We start from the raw sequence: 27,767 nt of genomic DNA, 5'->3' as shown, positions 1-27,767 counted from the left end.
ATGGCATACCTCAGGTGACCTTTTCTGCTTCCCCTGGGGTTACCAGACTCTAAGATTCAAGTTCTGCCAGCTCTTAGAGACACATGCCCTTCCTGAACTCCCTCAACCCCATTATCCTGAGTGTGCTCGTGGGGTGGCCTCTAGACTTCTCACAGGGTATTCTGTAGGTCTGCCAGTCAGTCATGTGCAAGGATTTGTGGTGCTAGCACCCAGATTCCCATTTCAAGTCTCTCTACCCCAGCTCTTTCCTCTGCAGTTTCTTCTCTACCTTGCCCTGCTCACGGCTCTGTACGATAACTCTGAACTTGACAATGTAGTTGTGGATAGCAAGGAGGCGCTTTGGCGGTGTCCTCCCTGGACCCTGTGCATGGAGAGCCCCACCTTTCCTGAATTCCTTAATCCAATTTCCCAGCCTTGTCCTGTTGTGGTGTATCCTGTTTCAGGTGCTAAGGGGAAGGATTTGTGGGATCCCTGGAATTGGGGGACTTGTGTGGAGTCAGTGGGGCTACAGCCTCCGCTTACACTAGGTTTCTTGGGAGAACACCTGCCCACGATGGGTGTCCTTTGCCATGGTCCTCTAGAAGTTTCTGGAACAGCCTCCTAGCCCCTATGGCTCAAGGAGCCACTGTGCTCCCCTTGTCAATGTCTCTTTTCCTTGCAGCAAGTGTCCTTCCTGGAGGAGGATTCTGGCCATCTTCTTCTTGCCACTTGTCTTCTCGGGTCTTGGTCCTCACTCTGAATTCAGAGATGACATGTTTCAAGTGTCTCCTGCCAGGTTGGTGTGAGCAGGGAGCGGGGAGCTTTGTTTCTTTTCCTGGGGAGAATAAGGAACACAAGCAGTCTACTGTGCCCTGCTAACAGGAGCCTCATTGGTCCAGAGGCCCACATTGGCCTTGACACACCTTCCTCTCTTTTCCCTCCACTCCAGGTTTAGGTGGTCTCGTTTGAGCCCTTCCAAGCTGAAGGACAGATCTGTAGGACTTAGCACTGAAAAGAATGCTCAGGGCCAAGTGTACTTCACCCTGGAAGGTCACAAGTTCATGATCATTGGAGGCTCCATCCACTACTTCCGAGTGCCCAGGGAGTATTGGAAGGACCGCTTGCTGAAGCTTCACGCCTGTGGTTTCAACACTGTTACCACGTGAGTACCTCTCTCCAGCCTTTATGGCCAGCTGTAGCCTACAGGGCTTCTGTCAGTGTTGCAGACTGGCAAAGTCAGGGTTCTGTGTTTGAGGGCACAGCAGGAAGACTCAGCTGTGGACCAGCCATTTCCAGCTGGTGCTTGTACATTGTGTCCAGTTGTCCCTTAAATAGCATCCTTAGTTTGCTTTGTGATCAAAGTCTTGGATAAAGTTGATAGAGTATGTGTGCTTTTACAGAAAGTGTCATTAGTTTACTTGGCGGAGATGTAAACAAAATGATCTTAATTTCAAACTTCTATAATAGCTACTCGTTCATTATTTTCTTATTCTCTGGCAATCTCTACATGTATATAGCTAATTTTGGTCATTTTCACCTTCCTTTACTTCTCAGCTTCCCACTGAAACTCTGCTTTTCTACAAATGCCTTTTCTATTTCATGTCTATTTTCACAGACTCTGTTTAGTTAGGGATTCTTGCATGAGCATGAATGGGAGGATATTTCCTGGGGCATGGACCTATCATCAGTGGCCATACCACTAAAGGAAGTGATGTCCCTTCCTTCTCTAGCCTATCAGTTGTCCCTGGGAGGTTCATGAACCTTTCTTTCTTCCATGACAAAATGTTGTCAGGTCCAGTCTTGTGAAGATCTTTACAGGTAACAACAGCCCTCCTGAGGTCATGAATGCAATGACCATGTCATGTCTAGAAAAATTCTTCCAAAGCACACCTCACCATCCTTTTGTTCTTCTATTTTTTCCATCTTCTTTGGTGACATTTCCTCAGCCCTGGAGTGCTGACACAGCAGACAGTTTAGAGTGAGCACTACAGCATTCCTTCTTCACAGCAGTTTGATCAGCTCCTATTACTTGAAATTAATTTGATGATGGCCAAGAGCAGCGCTAATCTATGGATATAAACACGAGCATTTATCCAGTCACTTTACGATCCTTTAATGAACTCTAGTGACAACACATCCGCAGGTGTACATGCATGCATCGACTAGTAGACATGGTTTGGTAGTGATTTATTATAAGTATGTTTATCTATGGTTATAAGTGAAATTGATTTAAATTTTATGTGCGCCTTTGTCCAGTTTCATCTCAGTCTTATATGTAAGGTCACAGAGTGAATCTTTTTCTACTCACTGAAAATGATTTACACAGACTTACCCTTACCCATAAATGCTCTTAAAGTTTTACCTGTAAGAGCATGGGATGTAACCTACGCCTATGGGGTGATGATTTAGGGCCCTTGTTGATTATGACATCATGTCTTCTCTTTCCTCTGAATGTATTTGTCGATGTCTTTTCCTTTCCTTTCTATTTTTGGATTTATTCAGACTAAAATTTTTCCATTTTTCTGTCCTGTGCTTGCCAGAAATTATACATAGTGTTGTGCAGTTGGGCTACTTTTCCTTTCTTAATCTCATCTTTTGCTTTTTTTGTCTTTCCAAACAAGTAGTTTACAGCTTTCCTGGTGACTTTTCCAAAGATTAACTAAGGCTGCACTATTTGCTTTTCTGTTTCAATTCATTTAATATCTCCTTCTCTTACATCTTCTTTCTTCTGAGTTGAACTCTACTTTAAAATATTTCATCAATTTTGTGGTATTTTTCTTCTTGACCTATTAGCTATTTGGAGATATGCTTTCTTTTATTTATTTATCTTCGTGTTTATCATTTTCAGCTGTCATTTTATAATTTTGTTGCAATATGGACCTATTAATGACATTTACTGTGATAGGCCCTGTTAATATTATTTAGTTGCCTTTTCTAAACAGGATGCGGCCAGGTGTCGTGTGGTCGTGTGTCTATCGTGTCAGCACACTGAGGGGCTGAGGCAGGAGGATTGTGAATTAGAAGCCACCTTGAACTACATAGGGTATTGAAAATTAGTCTTAACAACACCTCATATAAATTTGTTGGTTATTGAATTCTTTATGCTTTTAGTAGACATGCCATGTGTATGTCTGTGTATACTGTGTGTGTGTGTGTTTGTGTGTATGTGTGTGTGTCTGTCCTCATCGTCTACCTTGTTTGATATGGAAACTCTGCTGTCTTTTCATTGTGTGTGCCAGGATAACTGACCAGTGGGTTTCTCAGAATTTTCCTGTCTTCTCTCCCACCTCACGTAGGACCATTGTGGTTAAAGATGATTGAGATACACATCTTATTTTCATACTCATGGGTTCTAGAGATTTTCACTCAGGTCCTCACATTTGTGGGACAAGCCCTTGTCCCTGCACCACCTCCTCGGCCCAGATCCTGAAGTTAGTTGTCCATTGAAATCTGTATCCGTATCATTCCTTTGCTGTTTTTATCGTTGTTTCTTATCCATTTCATCCCTCTAACTCTGGCTGTAGAGCTGCTCTCTCTACCTCCTCTCAGCCAGTTTCTTCTTTACTCAATGCTACATTATTAAGTGGATAGAAAACCGTGAGAGTGTGTTTGCTGGATGGATCCTCTTTTCCCATTTTTTTTTCAGGCCACATTTACTATCTGTTCACAATTTAGAATTGATTTTCCTGCTAATAGTTAGAGGAGCAATTTTACCTTATCTCTTTATTTTTTATTTTTATACTTTTTCCTTAATGTCACTTGTTAGTAGCACTCAAAATTTTCATTTTGTCCTCTCAAGTTATAATTATAAGTGTTCACTTCTTCACCTAAATGCAGTCATTGTCATACACCACATTTATCACCCCATATCACTCACTGCAAAAAAACCGCATGTTTAAAAATCAGTTAGTAGGAAACAGGATGTTAGGAGTCCTAATTCCAAACTGTGTCGTTGACACACACAAAGTCACATAGTATGAACCAAACACATGTCCTTTGACACAGGGTACCCTTAGCCCTGTGGGTGTTGGCCCTGGCTGCCTCTCTCCTTCCTGAGCATGAGAGGGTGGGACTGTCTTTTATCATTCTTGCTCATAGAAACCATTGACTTTTCTTGTTTTAGTTAATTCTTACTAATAATTGTTGAAACTGTACATATTTTTGGTTGTGTTTTCCCATTTTTTAATATCATTTCATAGTTATTTAAAAGAGTTGGCCAGGGTGGAGCTGCAGGCTGGTAGGACTTACTGAAGGAGGCAGAGACAAAAGGATCTGGAGTTCAGGGCCAACATGGACTATACACTTTTATCTGGGCTATGGTGGCCCATGAGTTTAATCCAACGACTCAGGAGGCAGAAGGAAGTGAATGTTTAATTCGAGGCCAGCTTGAAATATAGCAGTGAATTCCAGGATAGGCAACAAAGATACAGAGAAATCCTGTCTCTAAAAACAAAACAAACAAATAAAATAGAAGGCTGTGGAAGAACATATATAATCAAATGAAAATCTAGGATTATTGGTTATCTTGAAACACAGTTGAATAATAAGGGAGAGATGGTTATACCTGTGTAGCAGAGGTTAATTTTCATTGGAAACGTCAACTTGATGCAACATAAACACACAGTAGGGCTTGGTATGTTGTATGAATAGGGGGAAATATGATGCTTATTGTACTTCTTTGTACCCTCTTCCAGCTACATCCCTTGGAACCTCCATGAGCAAGAGAAGGGGAAATTTGACTTCTCTGAGATCCTGGACCTGGAGTATGTGGTCATTCTGTTACTGTGAGATAACCCAAGCAAGTTTTTTGCTGGGGAGGAGTATGCTTGACTTTTAAGAGGAGCCCTCATCATGTCTTAGCTCTGAAGACTTGTTCTTAGGAGAAAGGGTCTGCACCCAGAGTCTGAACACTCCCTAGCCATGACCTGCCATCCTGCAACTTCTGGCCTCCCCTTTCACAGAAGCTAGGGGCCTAAGACACTAGAAGTTGCCAAACTATAGAAGAGTCAATCACCTGAGTTGGGATAGGGACTTCCTCAGGTTAGCAAGGCTGAATATGGGGACTGAGCCCCTGTACTCAGTGTGACCCCTCCAGTAGAGTCCTGGGAATGGTTGTGATACTGAGAGTTAGTATAGACCCAGCTCAGAGGGCCTCTGGTCTCCTTCCTGGAGCAGGGGTTCCCTGCTGTCTTGGGTTTAGGGAAGTCACTCCCCACCAATGGTTGGGAGAGGAAGGGAAGGAAGATGGAGGACATCCCTAAATCCTGTTGTGTCTGTGGGCCAACCAGAAAGGGGCTGACTTTGTTTCCCTTCCTAGGGCCTATGTTTCGCTGGCCGCATCTATAGGGCTGTGGGTGATTCTGCGACCAGGGCCATACATCTGTGCTGAGGTTGACCTAGGTGGGTTACCCAGGTGAGCTACCCCAGCGGTGAGCATGATTGCTCCTGCACTGTTTCTGCCCTGAATTGAACTCTGCACTTCCTGCCCCGCAGTGATGCCTGGCGTGTGGTGGGGAGGTTGTGTTCTGAAGTCACCCTGGGTTGCAGAATCAGACTTGAGATGTGGGTCCTGGTGCACTGAGCGTGTGCCCGTGAACAGCAGTGCGAGGACAGCTGTGGCAATGCCAGGGTCACCATCCTGCTCCTCCACAGAAAAGGGGTAATGGGCACCTGTGTTCTTTTCATGAGCTGGAAGAAAAAGACTGAAAACTCTAGGGAAACATGATGACAACGTCTGGGATAGTTCTAGAGAGCTCAGCTGTGTTTCTGGATAAAGGAGGCCTCAGGACCTTCTCTGCCTTTTTGCTTTTCTGGCATGTTCTCTCATCATAATACCTGCCCTTCCCTTAGCCGGGTTGATAGAGGCCCAGGTGAGAACACAGGGTCCTTTCCCGGCATCCTTCTGTGTGACAGGACACTAGTACTTCCAGGTTCTGCCATTAGGTTAACCCTCTGGCCTTGGTAGCATGGAAAAAAGCTAAGACTTGGGAGTTTTTCCTGATCAGTCGGTACCTCAGTTTGATTCTTCAGAGCTGGGAAGGCCTCTTTCCTTGTTTGACTCACACATCTCTGGAGTCCTAGAGGATACTGTGAAAAGTTCATACGATACAGATCCCTTGAGCCCACTGAATATTCCAATGCTAGGGTTATTAGGTAGACAGAAAGACATCTGGAAATAGGCGGCTCTGAGCAGAGACCTTTGCTGAGCTCAGCTGACCAGACTAATCTTCTTTCATGCTTCCTGTTTCATGCACTAATGTTTTGCCTCTTGTCCCCAGCTGGCTTCTGCGCGACCCCAAGCCACAACTGCGAACAACCCACTGGAACTTTGTTGAGGCTGTTGATAAGTACTTTGATCATCTGATTCCCAGGATTCTTCCTCTGCAGGTAATCAATGTCCCTGCTCACGTTCATCAGAAAGAGCAGGCGGCTGTAGAAGACGGCAGTCAGGATGAGGGGTTCTTCAGATGCACTTTAGTAGCAGGTTAGAGAATCACAGACTGCAGAGAGAAGAACAATGGTTTCATACCACAGGCAGCATGATGGCGTCTCGAGAGCTACTCAAGTCCCAGAGGACAGGGGGAGTTTGTAATTCTGAAGGCTTTATTGTGTTTTGGAGAGGTCAGGGTGAGCTCCATTCTAAGTGACCTAGCTTGACCTAGCCTGTATGTCAGGAGTCACAGGCAGGGAAACACTAGATAGAAGTGAAATGGTAGCTCAGACTTTCATAACACGGTTTATGAGTTCTCAGTCTCAGAGACCTGCAAGCTCGGCCTGATTTCTGAGGGATGAGGGCTGCTAGAAGATCTGTGAGTAACAACATTCACTTCAGAGAACCACTGTGGCTCACCGTCCAGTAGTCATTCCCAGTGCCTCTGGGATATTACACCGACTTTCTTACAAGCTAGGTCTAGACCCTCAAGTTAAGCATAGAACCATTGTTTTGTTCTTGTGGCTTAGCCCCAGAGCTTCTAAAAAGGTATCACTGAGACAGGGATCACATAAAGTTAGCTCTAGTTCTCTCTATGTACCTGATATCTGCTAACCTCACTGATCAGCTAGCTCATTGATAAAGAATACTCTAAATCATCTTGTTGTTTTACACGGTTAATGTTGGGAGAAATTAAAAAATGTATAAAAATTATGAAAAATTAAATTCATCCAATGCTGCCTCATAGTAACTTAGTTGTCTTTTTAGGGGACAACCATTTTTAACAATATTTTTATATAACTAACTCCCCCCCCCCAATTTTCAGCGTTTAAAAGTGTGTGTATACATGTTCTTTCTAATATAAAGTATAAAACTCCTTGTGGTTGAAAACAAGAAACTGATCACTAAATGAAGCCAGCTGTGTTCTTCCTGGATATTGGTAGCATCCAATTAGTCCTTACTGAGCACAGGCTCTGTGCAACTTCCATGGTGACAGGTTATTTGTTGACAGCAATGCAAATCAGTCAGTTTAGAAGGAAAAGAGGATGGTCCATAAAAGAGAGGGGGGTCTCATGGAGGTGGGTTGGGGAAGAGAATGGAGGGGGTGCATTCTAAGGCAGGAGGAGTGCAGAGAAAGCCTACAAGATGGATTAAGTGTAAAGGTAGATAGGGTAGATGTTGAAGGAGTTCATAGGTTTGAGAGCTCATAGCTAATGAACATGAGAAACAGAATGGAACCCGCTGATCCTGTATTCACAAAGCCCTGTGGAAGGTAGAACACCTCGGGAGCTTACATGCCTGGAGATGAATGAAGGTGCCTGACTCCAACAGACTCGAGAGAAAGCACCTATCACTTCTGGTACCTTTATTAACAATCCTGGACTCTAGACTTCTGCTCCGATAGCGAGGCTGCTCTTCAACCATCATCTGTTTGCTTCTCAGTACCACCATGGTGGCCCTGTTATTGCTTTCCAAGTAGAAAATGAATATGGGTCGTTTAGTAAAGATGGGAGCTACATGGAATACATTAAGGAGGTAAGAATAGTTTTTTGCACCTGTATTTTTATTGCTTTTTTTCTAATTTCGTGCCTTGCTACAATGTATACCTGATTTTCAGTAGCATGGGTGTTATGTGACTTTTCTTGGGGAGATGTGATCAACTTACTAGGACACTAGTGATCGAATGAAGTATTGCTTTCACCCTAGTCTAGGTTAATCAGTAAGCATTTTGGGGTTACCTAGAGGAGCGTGGGTGAGTCAAGGATAGCTGCCTCACTGAAAAGCCCATCCAGCACTCTCTTTGGTGCTCCCGGTATGATATGCAGGGAATTTGGCCTGTTGTCATCGCCTCTCTACAGAAGTTGTTACTGATTGTGTAACTCTGGGAGGAGCCTTGTGAATCTCCTGTTTCATTGTATGTTTTGTTTACTTCTTGGGCTTTGGAGGCTTCCTTTACTTTCCTAGTTTTATATGCTTGTCTCTTCCAACCAGGAGGTACTGTTTCAATTTGGAGCAGATACATACTTACTCATGATCTCCATCATGAACATGTGAACATCAAGTTTCATTTTTTTTTATAAATTTCCTACATAACAATGTCAATCAAGCTAAATATTAATAGCTTTGTTATTAGACAATATAGCTGTATGTTTCTCTTCTGCACACCACTTCCTGAATAATCACTCACAGGCTTAATATTATTTATAAATGTTTGGCTGATCACCCAGGCTTATTACTAACTAGCTCTTACATTTAAATTAACCTGTGGTTTGGAGCTTATTACCTCATTTTCTACATGTCTTGCTTCCTTGCCAGCTGACTGGTGTCTCTAGGACTCTTTTCTTCTCTTCTATCTCTGCTTGGATTTCCCACCCGGCTCTATCCTGCCTTGCCTATATTCACAGCAGAGAGAAAGACATCCCACAGTAGATAAAATGCGATGTTAGAAATCATTGTTCAAAGGACCTTCTTAAAACGTGAAAATTTGGTATTCCCATTCAAAGTCCACCATGGCGTGCAGCTTTTTGGTTCATAGTATTTATATCTGTCTTCTTGGGGGCAGTGGTTATTCACAGCCACGCTAGTGTCCTTTCTTGTAGCTTAGACCCTCCTTATGTAGACTTCCCTTGCTTAAGGAATCCAGAGGTCTCCAATCTCAATGGTCCAATGGCCTCAGGGTACACAGCATGTTATAATTTCCAGGTTCTGAGCTGACTCAACCAGACATGGTGCTGCCTACTTGGCTCTGCCAACTGGGAACAGATAGCCTGAACTCCATCATTGATGTTCAGCTAGTATTACTTTTTTCTTTATTTTTTTAAGGTTACTGAGCTGGGTGGGTAGTGTTTGCCTGTAATCTCAGCACTTGGGAGGCAGAGGCAGGAGGATCAAGAGATCAGGAGCATCCTCAACTCTATAGCAAGTTCAAGGGCAGCTTAGGCTACAGGAAAGAATATTTTTTTAAATTTTTTATTTCAAAGGTTTTTTCTTTTAACATGCCAACTACAGTTAACCTTCCCCCCTCTTCTCCTGCCCCTCTACTTTCCCACTACCTAACCCCCATCTATTCCTCTTAAAGGGTAAGGCCTCCCATGGGAAGTCTACAAAGTCTGGCATATCAAGGTGAGGCAGGACCAAGCCACTCCTTACTGTATCATGGCTGAGCAAGGTATCCCTCCATAGAGTATGGGCTCCAAAAACCCAGTTCATGCACTAGGGTTAAATCCTGATTTAATGCCAGTGGCCCCACAGACTGGCCAAGCCACAGAGCTGTCGCCCATAGTCAGAGGGCCTAGTTAGTTACTATTCAGGTTCCCCAGCTGTCAGTCCAGAGTCAGTCAGGTCCCACTAGCTCGGGGTTTGTCTCGTGGGTTTTATTATTATCTCTACCCCTCTGCTCATATAATCCCTCCTCCCTCTCTTCGACTGGACTCAGTCCAGGGCTTATCTGTGGACCTCTGCATCTGAAGAAGCCCTATTTAAACATTAGTAACAACAACAGTTACCACTTAACTTTATTCCCGGGACTCTATGTGTCTACATGAATGCAAGAGATGTATAGGAAAGACCCTGGGCTTTCTGAGCCATCAGTCTGAGCTCTAGGATCCAAGCAGAATTTTCAGAATCTAGCACCTCTTTCCCACACAGTAGAATTTCTTGTTTCTGCTGATAGAATCCACATAGAACTCAAGTTAGTTTATTGGTACTCTTAGGACCCAACCAGGTCAGCCTTTCCTGTATAGTGTTGGGAAATTAGAGATCACTGAGAAAGTCCACCAAACAAAACTTGAATTTAAAAGGTAAAAATACAAGTTTATTTAGAGCAACATCATGGCAATAGCCACTTTTGCCAACCTGGGACCTGCTGCAAAGGGGGAAGACAGACAGGGGCTGGAGATTTTAAAGGCACAAACCACAATTCTCTCAACCCTAGAAATTTTCTGCTATGTGAGACATTGGCCTTTTTCTCCTTCTGAGCAAGTAGAAGTTAAGCGAGGTAATAGAAGCAGACCGAGAATCTGGTTGATATTGTTGAATAGTAATTATAAAATAAAAGGGGAGGAAAACAATTTGGGGGAATAAGTCAAGTGGCTTTGAGATCAGTGTCCTCTTTAGATTGCTTAAGGTCAACTTCTGACAAGGCTGACCTTATATAGAGTCATGGTCTAGGCATACTGTAGTCACCAAGCCTTGGGCTAAGAATAAGGTCCTCGTGATTCCTAGGTTTTTTCTTTTTCACACGGCAGCTTAGCTCGAAATGAAAATAGTTTTTAAGTATTACAATAGCACCAAATTTCTTCCATTTCTTTCTTTGTTGTATTTACATACTTCCGTAGTGTGGTCATTGAGAAACTCAACATTCATTTACCAAGCCTGTAAAGGGCCTCAGCCCTCCACTGTTTTAGTGAAGTATCTCGAACCACACCAAACTGAGCCTAAAGCAGCAATTTTAATGGCCTAAGTTGTACATAATCACTCTGACTGTACACCTTTCCCACCGCTGCAGCAGATACCTTAATACAATCAAAGCAGTCATATGCATGTATGAAAACTCATGATAAAATCTATTATTCTATATACTTACTATACACCAATTACAAAGTAAAAGATACCTGAAATAATCAACCTACAGCCACAATAGACTTACATTCAAGAATAGAATTATCATTCAGTTCATGATTGTTCAGCGCTAAGGCACTTGTATTGAAAGACAGTGCACATCGCCGCAGAAGTACCAGACAGAACCAAGCCACTTACTTCCTGACCTGGTAGGGTAGAGAAAGAGAAACACATAGAATTACCACTGTCTCCTTTCAGAATGTATCTCCAATGACCTAAAGATCTCCCCTTGGGCTCACTTTCTAAATTGTCTGCCTTCTCCCACTAACATGCTGAGCACCAACCCCTTACCATATGGACATTTGGAGACATTTCTTTTATCTGTTTTGTAGATCACACACCTTCCATCTGAGTCAAACTGTCTTTGTTATCTAATTTCCCAATCTCTGCTCTTTGCCGTGGAGCAAGAAACATGGATTAATAATTTTCATTTTCCCAACAGGCTCTGCTGAAGAGAGGGATTGTAGAGTTCCTCTTGACCTCAGATAATGACAATGGGATTGAGACTGGCTCTGTCGAAGGAGGTACTGGCTTACAGCTGCTTTAGAGGAAAACCAAAATTCTTAGGCAGCCAATAGAAATTGTAGACAAGTATCAAAGAGAACTGATCCTCTTTCCCATGTCTATTGTGATGGGTCCCAGAGATTTGATATGATACAAAATGAAGTTCAATATCAAAGCTCAGAGTTCAAATACCACGTGTGTCATTTTTTATTTATTTTTCCCCTTTGAGCAGAGCATTGACGGAACTCTTCATTCTGAATCTATCTTTTATTTTTTAAAATAATTGCACAGGTAAGATCTAGGCTGGTGCAGGACATGGATCAGGGCCCTGCTCATCCCCACTAGCATGGACAGTCACATAGGGAACTATTGGATGGGTGTAAACAAGCTCACCTCAGCCAAAGTTCCAGTCCTAATATCACAGTCTCAGACTCAGCTTAAATACTGAGCAGATCTTAAAAAATTTATTAGAATCATGAAGTGATAGTATTATGGGAAAATGCCAAGAGCATGTGAATGGATCCAGGGACAATACTGAGGTCATCTAGTGCAGACTGACAGCTGTTGTGGACTGCTTCCTTCTTCCTTTTGATACATCTGCTCTTATTTCCATACCCTGGAAAGTGCAGAGTCTGGGATCCAAAGCCTTCATTCAGCTCCTAGCTGTTGCTATGTTAGCTGGCCTTGCCTTGGTCCACCTGTATGTTCAAAGTGTGGTTAAATTTAACTGTCTTCATCAACAAAGACAGTGTTCCTCTGTGTGTGGTGTGGCAATAGCCAGGACAGTTCTTTGTGCTTTGCAAAGTAGGTAACAAACACTGTCTTGTCACCCTGTGTACTCACCCCGAGTCACAATGTTTCAGAGGCACCTCTCTCTCTCTACAGCATTGACTACTCTCAACATGCCAGCCTTTGAGAAGGATTCTTTTCTTAAGCTTCAACAAATTCAGGTGAGATTTTCAAGCAACACTGGGTTCTATGTGTCTTCTGATAGATTTTGCTATCTTTGCCAATGCCGTTAGGGAAGACAGGAGTTGTGACAGGGCAATGACTGACTCACCCAGATAGGGTGGTAAATATTAAGAATAGACACACAACCCAGCCATTTTTTTCTGTGAATGATTTGTATGATTAGTGTTTTTCTGGCTTAGCATAACTGGAGATGAGAATTGACTGTAAGTTCATTAACGTCTAGCTGCTTTGTTCTTCTCATTCAATCCTCTGACCTGGTACTATGTTAAAGGAGAGCATCTTGCCTCAAAATAGAATGTTTTTTTTCCGGACTGAGTACTTGGTTGATTTTCTAAGGGGAAAATATGTCTGCTTATATTTCAAATGATAGGAGTGATTCCATATATGAGAACTGTGCTGTGGCTTCAACACTCACTGGAGAAGGATTTAGAGAGTTAAAAAGCAATAGCACCAAAACCAAACCAAATCAAACACACACACAAAACCAATTTATTATTTTCTGCTTTCTGCCAAGAAGCAGAATAAGATCTTTCACTACTGTCAGAAGCCTCAGCTTGGCTTCTTTCTCAGAATCCTTATTAAGCAGGAACAGGAATGATTATACATGATGGGATGGAGAGAAGGCTCAGTGGTTAAGAGCATTGCCTGCTCTTCCAAAGGTCCTGAGTTCAATTCCTGGCAACAACATGGTGGCTCACAACCATCTGTAATGAGGTCTGGTGCCCTCTTCTGATCTGCAGACATACAGACAGAATATTGTATATAATAAATAAATATTTTTAAAAAAAGAATATACATGAGGAGTTTTATCCCATTTACCTAACTTTTGACAAAATTATTCTAATTAAGAAATGGTGCGACATTTTAAGGATTCTTTAGGCGGCCATCAGTCACAAGAATCTAGCACATAAACTGGCTGATTCATGTTTTGGTAATACGCCACTCTTTCTCAGTCAGAGACCCAGAACAGTAATTTGCCCACTTAGTGAATATGTAGCTCCTGGTACTAAAACTACAACACACATTCTAGGAAACAAGTTATAAGAAGAAGAAAAAATAAAAAACTCAACCAACACATGAATATTCTTCCTAGAAATACATTTTCCTGGAACTTGCTGCCCCCCTGGCTTTCATCTTACATTAACATTGCATATCCAGAACATCTGGAACCTCTGTCCAAACCTCATACAGAGGAAAAGCCAGCTCAGGACGCTCAGGTCAGCTTGTGTCAGCTCATATGGCAGAGTGACCTGAGCAAGGTCAGATGGTGGTTTAAGCTTCAAACCTGGAAATACAGAGCCCCAGTGTGGTTGTACCTAGGCCAGAACTTATTGTTGGGTAGGACAAGATAGAGCCAAGTGAGTGAAGTTCTCCAAAATTATCAAATGAGTATTTTCAAGCATTATGGAACTGGGAGGTAGGTCCAATTCCCAGCACCATGAGGTCGCTCCCGCACATCTACAATACAGTCTGATGCCCTCTTCTCCTGTGCTGGTGTTTATGCACATAGAGCACAGCACGCAGAAAGTAAGTTAATCTTGAAAACTAAAAATTATATGAGTGTGAGAGAATTTGAATCGAAATAGGAACACATCTGCATTAAGGAAAAGGTGGGAAACTTTGCAACTTCTCTCTCTCTCTCTCTCTCTCTCCCTCTCTCTCGGTACCACTGTTCAACCTTATTTTCCAGTGTTACACTTAGCATTTTATTTGCTTTCTTTCTAGAATGATAAACCCATTATGGTTATGGAATACTGGACTGGCTGGTATGACACGTGGGGACAAAGACACAATGTTAAAAGTGCAACTGGTGAGTGAATCATAGCTTTTGGCTCTGATCAGGAAGGTCCTGTGGCATGGGTCATTCACACACCTCTTGGTTTGTGGACATGCCTGCACAGGCGCAAATATCCATCTAATCTTTACTAATTGCAAGCACCATCCATGATCTGAAGATGACCTTGCGAGTAACAAATTGTATGATACTTACCCTACAGGAATCGTACAGTTGAGTGAAAACCAGCAGATTGGTAGAAATATATATATATATATATATATATATATATATATATATATAGAGAGAGAGAGAGAGAGAGAGAGAGAGAGAGAGAGAAATGTGTGGTCTTGTAAACACACAGGGAGGAGCACAGCTAGAGTCAAGACCCAGGCTAAACTGCCATCTCCCTATTTCTTCTGGTAGCCAGATTAAGCAAGAACCTACTGTTAAACATGAGTGCAAAAATGGAAATTTTTGTGGCAAAAATTATAAATAGTCATAGGCCTAATACAGTGATATAACATCCTAAGAAGGAAGGAATTACAGCATAGTAGTTATGTGCAAATAATTATAAAATTTAGATATTTATGAGACAAGATTTTGATCACTTAATACATGGAGTTTGGATACAATTTGTACCAAATGTATGGTGCAGTGAAAAGAAAATTTTTAAAAACAGTGCTGCAAGCATCAGGACATATTATTCTACAAGAGTGATTCTGGGTGGTTCCACCCACTTGTTGGTAAGAAAGAAAAAAGGACTGGCTATGGTGGATGGAGCTAGAGATGATATTTCTTAACCTACAGTCTCTGTCTCCCCTGTTTTCACCCCCTAACAGAAATCCAACTTACTGTGTCTAGATTTCTCCGATCTGGAATCTCCTTCAACATGTATATGTTCCATGGCGGAACCAACTTTGGTTTTATCAATGGAGCCCAGAGTATCTACCATCACAGAGGTGTTGTGACTAGCTATGGCAAGTGATGATCGTGGGGGTCTCCTCTCTGGGATGGGTGGTCCTAGAATCTTAGAGAGGAGACTCCACAGTCATGTTCTTGTATCATGAGATTTCAGCAGGCAGTCTGTGCTGAGCAATAAGGCTTTTGTCTGTGCCCCTTTATTCTTTGACATTTATGCTGCCCAGAGAGCTGACATTCTAGCAGCTAGGAATCCTGGCACTCAGTGCTCTGCTACATTTGTGTGCACTGACCCCATTGTTATCAGAACTGGCTAGGTGGGGAAAGGATACCAGGTAGAAGAGACAAGAGCATCTGTGAGAAAGTCAAAGAGCAGGGTGAGCCCCGTGTTTGCAGATAGGATTTGGGGAATGTTTCCAGGTTGACACCTATATCTCAGCCTGTTATAGAATGTGACAGAGACAGAGGCTGTGTGTTCCATCTATCTTAACTTGAATGGTTCTGGGCTGTCACGTGTCCCCATGCAGAAGCAGGGTCTGCTGTGAAGGACTGTGTGGCCCAAACAGGGTGCTCTGTGTTGTAGACTATGATGCCGTGCTGACCGAGGCTGGAGATTACACAGAAAAGTATTTCAAGCTGCGGAAACTTTTTGCTTCTGCTTCAGGTACTTAGCCCCTTAGTGGGGGATGCCACTCTCATGGGCTGCCCATAGCTGTGGAGGAGCAAGAAAAGGGAGGAGTCTTTTTTAGGGGGTAGAAGCTTGTGAGCTCTTGAGGGACAGAGCAATCTTACATCACATACCAAGTTCCCCACTGAAAAGCCAGATGGGCTGTGTGAGCCATCTAAACCTTTTACTTTCTTTCCTGAGATATGAAAATAATGAACGAAACTGGATTCCCATGGGATGATGTAGGCCAAAGAATTTCCCATTTGCAAAGCTGTAGTATTACGTGTTATGTAGTAGCCACATATGCCGAAAGAAAACATGTTATATTGACTTTAACTAAATACATCCAATTAGGTGTCCAGTGAGAGTTAGAAAAGAGCTAAAAACGCATTGCAAAAGGTGTAACACACAGCTTTCTACTAGTCTTCTGTCTCTACGTCACTAGGTACAGGAGGTACACATGTTATTAGGTACATGTGTCCACCAGGAAGTAGTATTAACTAGATATGTATCCATACCAGACCACAAAATGAAAAATGGCACCAGTTATCTCCCTTAGAGAAACCTGTTCTAGTATAAATCTCACTTTCTCCCTAACTCTCTCTGGATATAAAGGACACAGGTAGTCATGAGAATATTAAGAGAAAAAACATTCGTTTTAGTCATTTAGTCCCATGATCCATTCTCATTACAGCAGGTTCCCTGCCTCGGTTGCCTCCTCGTACTCCCAAGACTGTATACCCAACTGTGGGTCTATCATTCTACTTGCCATTATTTGAAATCCTACCGTATTTAAATAAGGTGAGAACTGCTTGGGCACTGGAGTGGCAGGGGTTGAGGGTGGGTGGGGCCAGGGAGAAATAAGGGAGCAGGATGTGTGTCTCAGAGGAGATATTCCATCAAGGAACTTTTCTAAGGTAGAGTTTGAAAATTACTCCATGGCATTGTATCTGAACCTGGAATTATCGGCCAGAAGCCAATTGTTTCTATGGAGAAGATGATAAAGAACTTACTTGCAGAATTAAGGAGAAAACAGGCATAGCAGGATATGGGGCTCATGGAAGATCCTACTCCCAGCTTAACGGACTCACTTGGTGAATGTTGTCATAGGATCCACAGATGGAAATCTCTTAGCTATGAATTCATGAAAACAATCTTCTTTATTACTCATTACTTAGCTTCTATTTTCATTAATTATATGTGTTTTCTCTCCCTCTAAATGAGAAACCTGTCTTATCTGTAGAAACCAAACTCTTGAATTTTTATTGGCTTCACCTCTATTGTTCCAGTTTTAGACAAGAGCAGTGATCAGTAAATGCGCTGTATAAATCAATGTTTATTGACTTGAATATTTATTTCTCATCTTCAGTTATTTTGCAATACATTTGTTTACTGACTAATGTTTATGATTATAGTGGTTATGCAGTCGATACAATGCCCTGTTGTCTTGGTCAGTAAATGTGTTATCATAGAAGCATTGTTATAGCATCTATTACACAACTGTTTTTATTCAAAAAATTCTTGAAGACCACGGTGTGGGCCAACATATACTGACAGGAGTGTTAAGAGAAGGATCATTAGCTTCTTCTCATTTGTCTTCTGTTTCTACCCTGTTTCCATCCTAGCCTGTCATGTTATACAATCCAGATACCATGGAGAATCTTCCAATAAACAATGGCAGTGGTCAGCCCTTTGGACTGGTCCTCTATGAGACTTCCATCTGCTCTGGCGGCCAGCTCTATGCTCACGTCCGTGATTCGGCACAGGTAGGCAGCAGCAGGGATCTCTGGTGGCATGTGTCCCTCCTCTGCCTCTTAAGAGTCTATCACAGATTTTCTTCACCGTATGCTAATATTTATTTCACTAATATGATGAAATCATAGAAAACTTACAGCCAAACCAAATACACTTCTAAGTTTGTTCTGCTCCAACTCATAGTCTGCTGGGGAATCCTGGTCAGCTTCCAGTCACCTGAGCACTAAAGTCTCTACCCATCTTGCTCTTCCTCCTGACCACCTTCTAACTAAAGCTCTGTCCTGCAGGCAGGCCTATCAACCTGTTTGATGCCGACTCTTCTTTCGTAGGTGTTCTTGAATGACACATGGATAGGAGATCTGGATGAGGATACTTTTGACCTTACTATTCCTCAAATTCAGGTTAGCAATATGCAGTCCAGGTGAAGGGTACTTCACTGCCCCCTTAAGGCCGCCTGGTTCTGGAGCTTGACTGCCACCTCTTTCTACTGGGCTTCTCACAAAGGCTGTAGCAGGAAGGTGAAGGGCTGTAATCTTAAGGCATCTTCAAAGCTTTGGGGGTCCAGGGACCTATAAGATAAATTATTTAGCAAGAGTAGAAGTTCTTCTTGGGTCCCATTAAACCCCCAGCTCCTGTTTGGATCGCTTATCAAAAGCAGAATGAAAGATTCTTTCTGCCTGTCCCAACAGGAACAGCAATAAAGAAAAAGTAGATGAGCCCAGTAGGGTGCATGTGTGTAGGAGGGTGGGGTCCAGAGACAGAGAGATGTACTCAAAACAAGAATGTGTTCTAGAATATGAGCTGTAGGCAGATATTTTGTTTCCACTAACTGTTTGCCTAAGCAGGATTGTCAGCTTTTGAGGATCCTGGTTGAGAACCAAGGCCGGGTCCATTATTCATGGAATATTCAATATGAATGGAAAGGTAGGCTTTCGTGCTGAGATATATGTGTATCTTCTCTTCATTTACCTAAAGCTTATAGCTGTGGCTGTTCTGAGGGATGGAAAGACAGAAATCATTCCCTGAAAAGTGGGCTACTTCAGCCCTACAAGTGACGATGTTACTTCGTGTCCCCTCCTTTGTTCTGCCCTTTCTTGCTACCCAAGGCGGGAAAGAAGAACAAGTATGTTGGATGCTGGCCCATCTTAGATCAGGACTTAGTCTTCTGAGAAAAATCTTTATAAAGTAGGAAATGCTTTTAGTAGTGTGGAAGCATACAACAAGGAAATTTAAGGGACAATAGGTCAGCGCAGTATTTATTCTCTTGGCTGTATTTCTTGACAGATAGCGTCTATACTCTTTATTTTTCTGTCTCAAGCATTAATGAATATCCAGTCCCTGTTGCCAACCTCTTTTCTGCCTTCTGTCCAAAGGATTAGATGCTGATGTTAGCATCAATGACACTTTGCTGACAAATTTCACCATCTATTCTCTGGACTTCAAGATGAGTTTCTTCAAGAGGTAGGTTGTTCCCTACCCCCAGTGCATCCTGAGGATCTGAGAGCTCATGAATTCTTCCTGTGCTGATGAAAAGCTCAAGATTTAGACACGTGGAGTGGGAGACTCCAGATCTCAGATGCTCCACTTCAGCACTAGAACCAAAGAGGCATTTTGATTGCTACTTCAGTACTTCCAGTTAAACACGGAGATGAAATCCTGGCCTCTGTGGAAGAAGGCTGCTTCAGTGTTGTGAGGAGAGCTGGGAAGAGTTCTCCTTAGCTGCCTCTTTTGATCCTTCCTGCAGGCTCCTGTCTGCCACCTGGAGGCTTGCTCCAGAAAATTATCTAGGTCCTGCCTTCTATAGGGGGACCTTGAAGGCTGGCTCTTCTCCCAAGGATACCTTCTTGGACCTTTTAGTAAGTAAGCCTCCTCTTCTTCTCTGAAGTTCCAATATGTCTTTTCTTTTGAGATATATTTTATTTTAAAAATGAATGTATGTGTGTTTGTATGTATGTATACATGAATGTGTGTGGTCTTTCTTGGAGGCCAGGAGAGGGAGTCAGATCCCCTGGTGCTGGAGATACAAGCAGTTTTGAGCTGCTTGACATAGGTGCTGGTAACTGAATTCAGGTCTTCTGCAAGAGCAGTCTGTGTTCTTAGCGACTCAGCCATTCCTCAAGTCCCACACACAGCATTTTGAAGACTCTAGGACATTGCAGGAAAGGTGGCAGAACGAATGTCCGAGCATGAATGACTCCACAGAAGCACTGTCTCTGGATGCAGCAGAGCAGAGACGTGAACTTGCAGGGCTGTGACAGCATGTGTAAGACCTGTGCACACCTAAGCAAGAGCAAATCCCAGAATGGAGAGCTGGGCATAAAGTTCCACCACTAGCTCAGGAGCGATTGGCAATTCTTAGAAGCTGGGAGTTGTTCATGGTTCTACCATGATCCAGTGGTATGTGGACACAGCCAAGATTTAGAAAGCACTAACTGACCTTGCGAGGGGGAAAAACAGCTTAAAGTCTAGCAGGAATAGAGGCAGTGGTGGGGGAAGTTAGGGGAGAAAGTTTGCATATGGTCAAAATATATATAAAATTCTCAGAGAACACACACACATACACACATATATATATTTTTTAATAATATCTATTACATATATATTAAAATATTATAAAAGTAAAGCAAATAAAACCCAAGCAAGGCCATGTTATACTTGGAAGAATATCTATTCCTTACTTCCAATAAAACTGTATGATCTTCTTCAATCATCCTAACTTGTTGCTATTTCTAAGGTATATGAAAATACAATATAAAATTCAAACAATTATAAATAACATCTACAGAACAAATGGCAGACTCTCCTTCAAACTTATCATATTCCACTTATCTGTGTTTGCCCAAAGTACATATTTACATTTAAATGGCTTCAATATTCAACAATAAATTTTCTTCTTGGTCAGTCTACTAATGGTTTGTGAATTTTGCCTTTTTAAAAAAGCAAATGATAGTTTTAGTGATACTTTATATTGTTTTTTTAAAATCTCCATTTCATCTTTTGTCTACGTTTTGTTACTTCTTTCCCACTGACTTGAATTTGTGACAATGAGCCTGGCTTTTCCTTCTGGTGCTGGGAATATAGATATGACCTGCCACACTCGACCAGTTTTGTAAATCAGGGTTGAGTCTCTCATCTCTTCCTTCTATATATTTACTCTGTTTGGGATTCCTGCATTTTAATTGCTTTTCTGGTTTTAGTTGTTATGGTTTTGCTTTCAGATGTCGAACTCAATTATCCCTTTCTCGGGACTGCTGGAATCCCCCAGTTTCCTGTTGTCTTGGGGAGGATTTACTTCTCTTTCATTTCTGAGGGACGTGTGTTCTAGGCATTGTGTTTTCTCTTTCTGGACTTTGGACATGCCAGCTCATTTGCTGCTGCCTGTAAGTTTTCTTCTGAGAAAAGCACAGCTACCCTATCGAAGATTCCCTTCTGTGTAGCTGATACTTTTCTCTTACTGATGCTGAATTCTCTTTGAAGTTTTGTTGGCTTCAGAGAAAACGTTTTTTCGTAGAATGTAATTGAGGTTCTTTGAACTTCTTGAGTGTCTGGGTCTTTTCCAATATTTGGGGAATTTTTATTATTATTTTACCAAGTATGTTTCTATGCCACTTCTCCTCTTCATTCCTGCTGTGATGTTTATGATGTGAACATTTGTTTGCCTACTGACATTTCATAATTGTCATAGGCTGCCTCCTCCTTTTTCTCGTTCCCCACCCCATTTATTCCTCCTCCTTTTTTTTCTTTACTGGTATAATTCACAGTGTTGAATTTCAGAAGCCCTTCTGTTTGATCTGATCTGTTGTTAAGGCTTTCAACTGTGTTTCTTATTTACATTTTTATCTTTTTTGTTACTAATGACATTTTTCTGATTGTCTCTTCTTAAAAATAACATATATCTTTGCAACTTATGTCATAAGTAGTTATGTCTTTAAATGCTGTAATAAAACAAAACAAAGAAGCAAATTATTATGTGAGTTCCCAGGGGTCCTAAGACTTACTTTATAACAACAATAATAATAGTAAACCAATCTCAGATCCTTTTATTCAGCACACCTAAGCGGTCATGGCTCCCTTTTAGCATATCTTTGTATGGTGGGCAAAGGTGGCAAATTTGTTAGTAGCTAAATGAAACAAGTGTCCATAAGGGGCATAAATCTTTTTGAGAAAAAGAAGTTCAGCATGCCTATAGGACTTTTTCCGTCTTTTTTTAAAATTTATTTATTTACATTTTAACAAACCATCTTTTTACATTTTTGCATACCAATCCCAGTTTCCACTCCTTCTCCTCTTCCCTCTCTATCCATCTTCCCTCAACTCAATCCTCATCCACTCTTCAGAGAGAGTAAGGCTTCCCATGGTGAGGCAACAAAGTCTAGCACATCACTTTGAGGAAGGACCAAGGTCCTTCCCACTATGTCCAGGCTGAGCAAGATATACCTCCAAAGGGAATGAGTTTCATAAAGCCAGTTAAAGCAGTAGGGATAAATCATGGTCCAACTGCCACTGGCACCACACTCTGCCCCAACCATACAACTGTTAGCCACATTCAGAGGGCCTACTTCATCTTATGCTGGTTCCCCAGTTGTCAGATTGGAGCCAATGACCTCCCATTAGGTCAGGTAAGCTGTTTCAATAGATATCTCCATGATGGTCTTGACCCCTTTGCTCACATTATTACTCCTTCCTCTCTTCAATTAGACTTTGGAAGCTCAGATCTGTGCTTCACTGTGAATCTTCACATCAGCTTCTGTCAGTCACTGGATGAAGGTTCTATGATGACAATTAAGGTAGTCATCAATCTGATTACAGGGAAGGCCAGTTCAGCCCCCTCTTCACTATTACTTAGGGTCTTAGCTGGAGTCATCCTTGTGTGTCTTCCATATTAATGATATAAGTTGATTATGCCCAGAAGTGTTCCTCTTAACACTTAAGCACGTGTCCCATGACCTTGAAGTCTTGCTTAGGAACATGTCCACCATCTTTCCTTATTGAGCTATGACTTTAAACTGAGCACACTCATTAACATACGTCTTAAACTGAGGTTTCTCATGAATGTGCTGCTTTCTTTCAAAATGCTTTACTATAAAAATATGTACAGGCTTCCTAACTGAAATTGCCAGAATAACTCTGACAATGTTATTTATTGTGTTACTTTGGGGAATATTTCCAAAAGCCAGGATGCATTTCTTATTATCTTTAAAAAGTGGGAATGGAAACAGAAGAGAGACAGTTGTGATAGAATGAATCTGTCCTTGGTGAGCCAGAATATGGTCTAAAGTGATTTGGCTGTTGAACACTAGTTTGACCAAGGAATTTATCCTTCTCTTTTGAAGAGAAAAGGCCCAGGCCATATCGTTAGGTACTATCTTTAGAGTTTTAAATCAAGTGTTCATGATCCCCCGCCAGAGCAAAAATGTTTTGCCAGGTGTACGCCAGAATTCACTTTCCTGGTTCCAAGGCAAATACTCAGAGGGCTTTATTATTTTTCAAGAACAATGTTTGTTAGCTGGGCCAGAGTTTACTTTCTTGAGATGGTAGATGATTGGAATTGTCATCAGATGCCTCTAGAGAGAAGTTTGACAATCTCTCTGTCTGTCTGTCTGTCTATATTTCAGCCATGGGTATAAACAAACCTCCACCAAACAAAGAAATATCTTGTCTCTAGCACATTGGTTCTGTGCTATCTTTACTCTGGTATAATAAATCCAGGGGCCTATGCTTGTATGAATATTCAGTAAGGTTGTGATAGTTTGAATAAGAATGGGCCCCATGGGCTCATATATTTGAATGCTTCATAATAATGGAGTAGCATTATTTGGAAAGGTTTAGGAAGTGTAGTCTTGTTAGGGGAGCATGTCACTAGGGGTCAGCTTTGAGCTTTCAAAACCCATACTAGGTTCAGCTGTCTCTCTGTTTCTCAACGCCTCCCCTGCCGGGCAGTATTGATCAGGATGTAGCTCTCAAAGACTTCTCCAGCACTGCCATCCACGCCTGTCACCCATCTTCCCACCTTGATGACGCTGGACTAAGCCTCTGATAAGTCTTAAAAAAATGAGTGTGTGGTACAGGGCTGCCCAAGGAGACAGGCTTAGCTAATCTAGGTAGGGACTCTGTGTGAGAGAAGGATTTCAGGTTGCAGTAATCTGGAAGATGTGGCTTATAGTTTCTGCACAATTTGATCAATCACTCGGAAACATTAATCCTTGGACCAAACAAAGGCTTTGCCAATTCCCTGAGCCTAATCTGGGGAAGGCTTTGTCTACACAGATGAGAAATGTTTGAAAGGCTACTGTTTTGTTTTGAAATGTCTTCCTCAGAGTAGGAAGGAATGATTTAGGTAGAGGCAGAGAGGGGACAAAAGAAAGGCAAAGAATCTGGACAAGCCCACACACTTCACTTTAATGCCAGCTGGAGTTTTCTTTTTCTGTTTCTGAGTCTTCCCTTCTGTGTCCTCTGCAGTACATGACTGCCATCTCTTCTGAGTCCTTTACTGTCTGAAGCAACCTGTGGATCCTCCTTCTGTGTTAGATTTCTTTTCCATCTGTGTTTAGAAGACTTCTCTCTTTCTAGATTATACCATGAGCATGAAAACCAAAAAGGCATATCTGGAACCTACAAAATAAAGCTAATGATCTTCTCTGTTTTCTACTTCTGAGTCAGGATAAAATGCTCAGACTTTTGCATCAAAGACTTTTGTCTTGTGTCAAAGGTTTTTTGGCTTCAGTAGCCCCATGGGATAAGACTGTTGTGTACCCAGCTTGCTACCATAGATTGGCTCCATCTGCATATTATATTTTTTTCCTCACTTCAATAGAGCTCAGTTTGTATTTTTATTTTTCTTTCTGCTTGATCTAGCTGGTTATTAGCTCTGAGCAGTCATATAGTAGAAGATCTTGTGAAAGAGATAAGAGAATGACTGGAATAAGGTTTTGACAAGATTTTAAAGTAAAATAGGGGGCTGGTGGTGAGTCTGTTGACCAAGGGTGGCACTGTAATCATTATTCCCTTATTAGAGACCTAGTGTGGGATTCAGACTGCCATGGCTGTCTTGTAATAGTCTTTTGTTGTCTTTTATTAAACAGTGAAGGTTTAGCAACTGACCTTAAGCATGATTACCAACCCCAAGGAGGCGTCTGATTGTTGGATGGCCACCACCTTTCGTGAGGGGACCACGGCCTGTATAAACACCAGCAGCAAGCCTTAGGCTTTTTTAATAATATTTTTAAATTATTATACAGTTACATAGTTTCCCCCTTCCCTTTCTTCCTTCCAGCTTCTCTCATATACTCGCCTTATTTTCTCTCAAGTTTATGGCCTCTCTTTCTTTAATTATTGAATCTACATACTTATATATTCATAAATATATACATTAAAAAGTTCAGTGCCTATAACGTTAGCGATATGTATATGATCTCAGGGATGACCACTTAGTATTTTTATGTGCATTTAAATTAAATACCTATATATGTCTGGTATATCGAATACAATACATGCATTATTGACCTTGGGTTTTAAAAGCTTTGATTATCGTGTTTATCACCATTTAAATAAACCAGTCTTTAGTTTGTTCAGCTGTTTTATGGAGGTTTTACAGTGAAGACAAAATTGGAATCATAGAGAATTTTGCTCCTAAGGGTGACTGTGTCACTCCGCTGATAGCTTAATTAAGGTTCTGGTGAACGAACAATTTCTATTTCACCCTTTCCTAGAGTATAGTCCCTTAGAGTCCCGACTCAAAGAGTACATTCTTTGATGAGCTTCTTTGATAGCCTTTTTTTTTCCTGTTTGCGAGCTAAGAAAGGCTCTATTTAGGCTCTCAGCAGATCCCTGAGCAAGATTTCTCTAGTGGAAAAAAAATCATCAAGAGGTCTCCTTGTCTCTTTGTTTTCTTGTCCTAAATATTCTTCCTGTAACTGTGATGTGCTGTATTGCCAGTAGATTATAGAAGATTATATTTGGCCTGGAGAGATGGCTAGCAGTTAAGAGCACAGGCTGCTCTTTCAGAGGCTCTGGGTTCAGTTCTTAGCACCCAGTTCTTAGCTCACAACTTTCTATCTCCAGTACCAGGGGGTCTGATGCCTTCTTCCGACCTCACCTAGAAGAAGGCATTCGAATACACATATGTACATTGAGGCAGAATACTTACATCTTTACAAATAAAATGAAGAAACATAAAAATATAATTAAAAGCATGCATCTTCCCTCACCCTCAGCAGTACTGTTCGTCCGTTTACCTTGTTCTTACTTGGGAAATAAAAATCCCTGCTTTTAAATGCAGCGCACACAATGTGCACCAGCAGACAGCAGCATCTCCAGGGAAGGCTGGCTGCACTGTCTTCTTGCTCACTCTCACACAGTGGGAAGAAGCTCTAGATGTTTCCCATCCTAAGCTGTTCATACTCGGTACCCTGAACTCATTCATCTTGCTCTCAGGCCACAGTGTCTTAGGTTTCACTCTCTGTCCCTATGTCCCAAACCCCCATTCCTTACAGAACTGGCATTATGGGTTCGTGTTCATCAATGGACGCAATCTCGGAAGATATCAGGACATTGGTCCTCAGAGAACACTGTACCTTCCTGGCCCCTGGCTTCAGCCGAAAGACAATGAGGTGAGTTACCCAGCCTTGCCTCAGAGGTGTCATCAACTTTTAGGTGGGCCTTTGTCCTCAGTTTCAGTGTCTTCTTCATCTTGTGCACACCAGGCCTGACTGTTCTCACCACCAGTTTTCTTCCCTCCCAGATCATCATGTTTGAGATGATAGAGAAGGGTTTTTACATCCGAACTACAAACAAACCCCAGCTGCAAGGCTAGGACAACACAAGTCTTGGATTGTTGGAGCCATCCCAGAATGTTTCTACAGGATTTTGATCACTGCTAAGAATATCAAACATCAAGTTGCATGCAGAAAAATACAACACTAACCTTAATTCCCAGAGAAATTATTACTTATCTTACACTATCCATTTACTTCCTGTTTTTAGGCTATAGCCTTGAAAAATCTTTAATAAATGAATTTATCTAGCTAAATGCTTACTCCTTAATAAATTCTTATTCTTTGTCCAGATATGCCTTTAGAAAGGAACAAAATAAAAACAAGTATTACTTCTACTTCCTCGTGCTTAGTTGGGAGGAATATAATTATCTCTAACTTAGGGAAGAAGAAGCAAGCTGGCCTTCCACTGGAGAATGGTCTTTGTGGTGTGTGTGTTTGTGTGTGTGTAGTATAGTGTGTGTGTGTGTGTGTGTGTGTGTGTGTGTGTGTGTTGGAGGAAGCAATATAGGTTATTGATCAGTGTATTTAGACATTTCCCTGTCTTGTTTGTCTTCAGGGTGATCTCTTGGGTCACATCCAATCAAAGGTCAAATAGACATTTGCTTTGGTTCTGACATATGTAGTGGCAAAACCTGGCACTGAGATCACTAAAGTTTATTACCTCGTGGTTATTTGGATGGAGTGGAACCTTTTACTGTCCATGAGATTAGCATACATCTATTAATAATCCAACCAATCCCAAATCACACCATTTGAAGTCAAACATATTCTTTCATATAAAGAATATTGTGGCCCAAGCTCCAGTCACTAACTTTTCATGATCTTACCTCGATTATTATAGTATTATATATATATAATATGTAATAACATATTATTATATATAGGGATTCAAGCAACGTAGTAGGTAGTCAAGTCAGGTGTTCAAAAGAGGAAAAAACCACTCCCATAATTTTTGCTTGGTTTCCGTAAACATGGAAATACAGGAAGATGACATTAATCAAAGAATCTTTTAACAAGATTTTCAGTAGTGAACATGTGTGGAGCTGTATTTGCAGGAGGCTTTGAGCCACCTAGTGTGAGTTCCAGATCTGCAATTCTGGTCTTCTGCAAGAGCGGTGCCCACTTTTACGGACTGAGCCTTCTCTAGTGCCCAGGTCTTTTAAAGTAAGAAGCAGACTGTGGGTGACCAGGAAGCACAAGCAGCTGCTAGCTCTCCAGGAAGCCAGCATCTTCGGTTTGACATCACCTGTAAAAGCGCTGGGAGAGTCGCACAGGCGATGGAGATGGACACAATTCACAATAACTGGACTCGCACATGTGTAATCAAATCGCAGCTCGCAAGAGATGTTTCTTTGATTTTATCGTTTACTG

The 27,767-nt window shown here is 41.8% G+C and overlaps 1 protein-coding gene across 1 annotated transcript; it reads left to right on the top strand.

The window, feature by feature from the left end:
- On the top strand, positions 1-26,500 carry Glb1l3 (galactosidase beta 1 like 3). The gene is made up of 20 exons (XM_075967959.1): positions 1-14; positions 662-775; positions 929-1,141; positions 4,674-4,742; positions 5,297-5,392; positions 6,258-6,366; positions 7,853-7,945; positions 11,472-11,553; positions 12,419-12,483; positions 14,231-14,315; positions 15,122-15,259; positions 15,784-15,864; positions 16,562-16,668; positions 17,493-17,633; positions 17,952-18,023; positions 18,468-18,546; positions 18,996-19,083; positions 19,367-19,478; positions 26,115-26,231; positions 26,363-26,500. Exons 1-20 carry the CDS (start codon positions 1-3, stop codon positions 26,432-26,434), a joined length of 1,947 nt encoding a protein of 648 aa, XP_075824074.1. The 3' UTR covers positions 26,435-26,500.
- The last annotated feature ends 1,267 nt before the right edge of the window (positions 26,501-27,767 follow it).

This window comes from Microtus pennsylvanicus, chromosome 3 (genome assembly GCF_037038515.1).
Source record: "Microtus pennsylvanicus isolate mMicPen1 chromosome 3, mMicPen1.hap1, whole genome shotgun sequence".
NCBI classification, from domain to species: Eukaryota; Metazoa; Chordata; class Mammalia; order Rodentia; family Cricetidae; genus Microtus; species Microtus pennsylvanicus.
The sequence above is the reverse complement of the archived record's forward strand: the minus strand, read 5'-3'. Positions and strand labels throughout refer to the sequence as shown.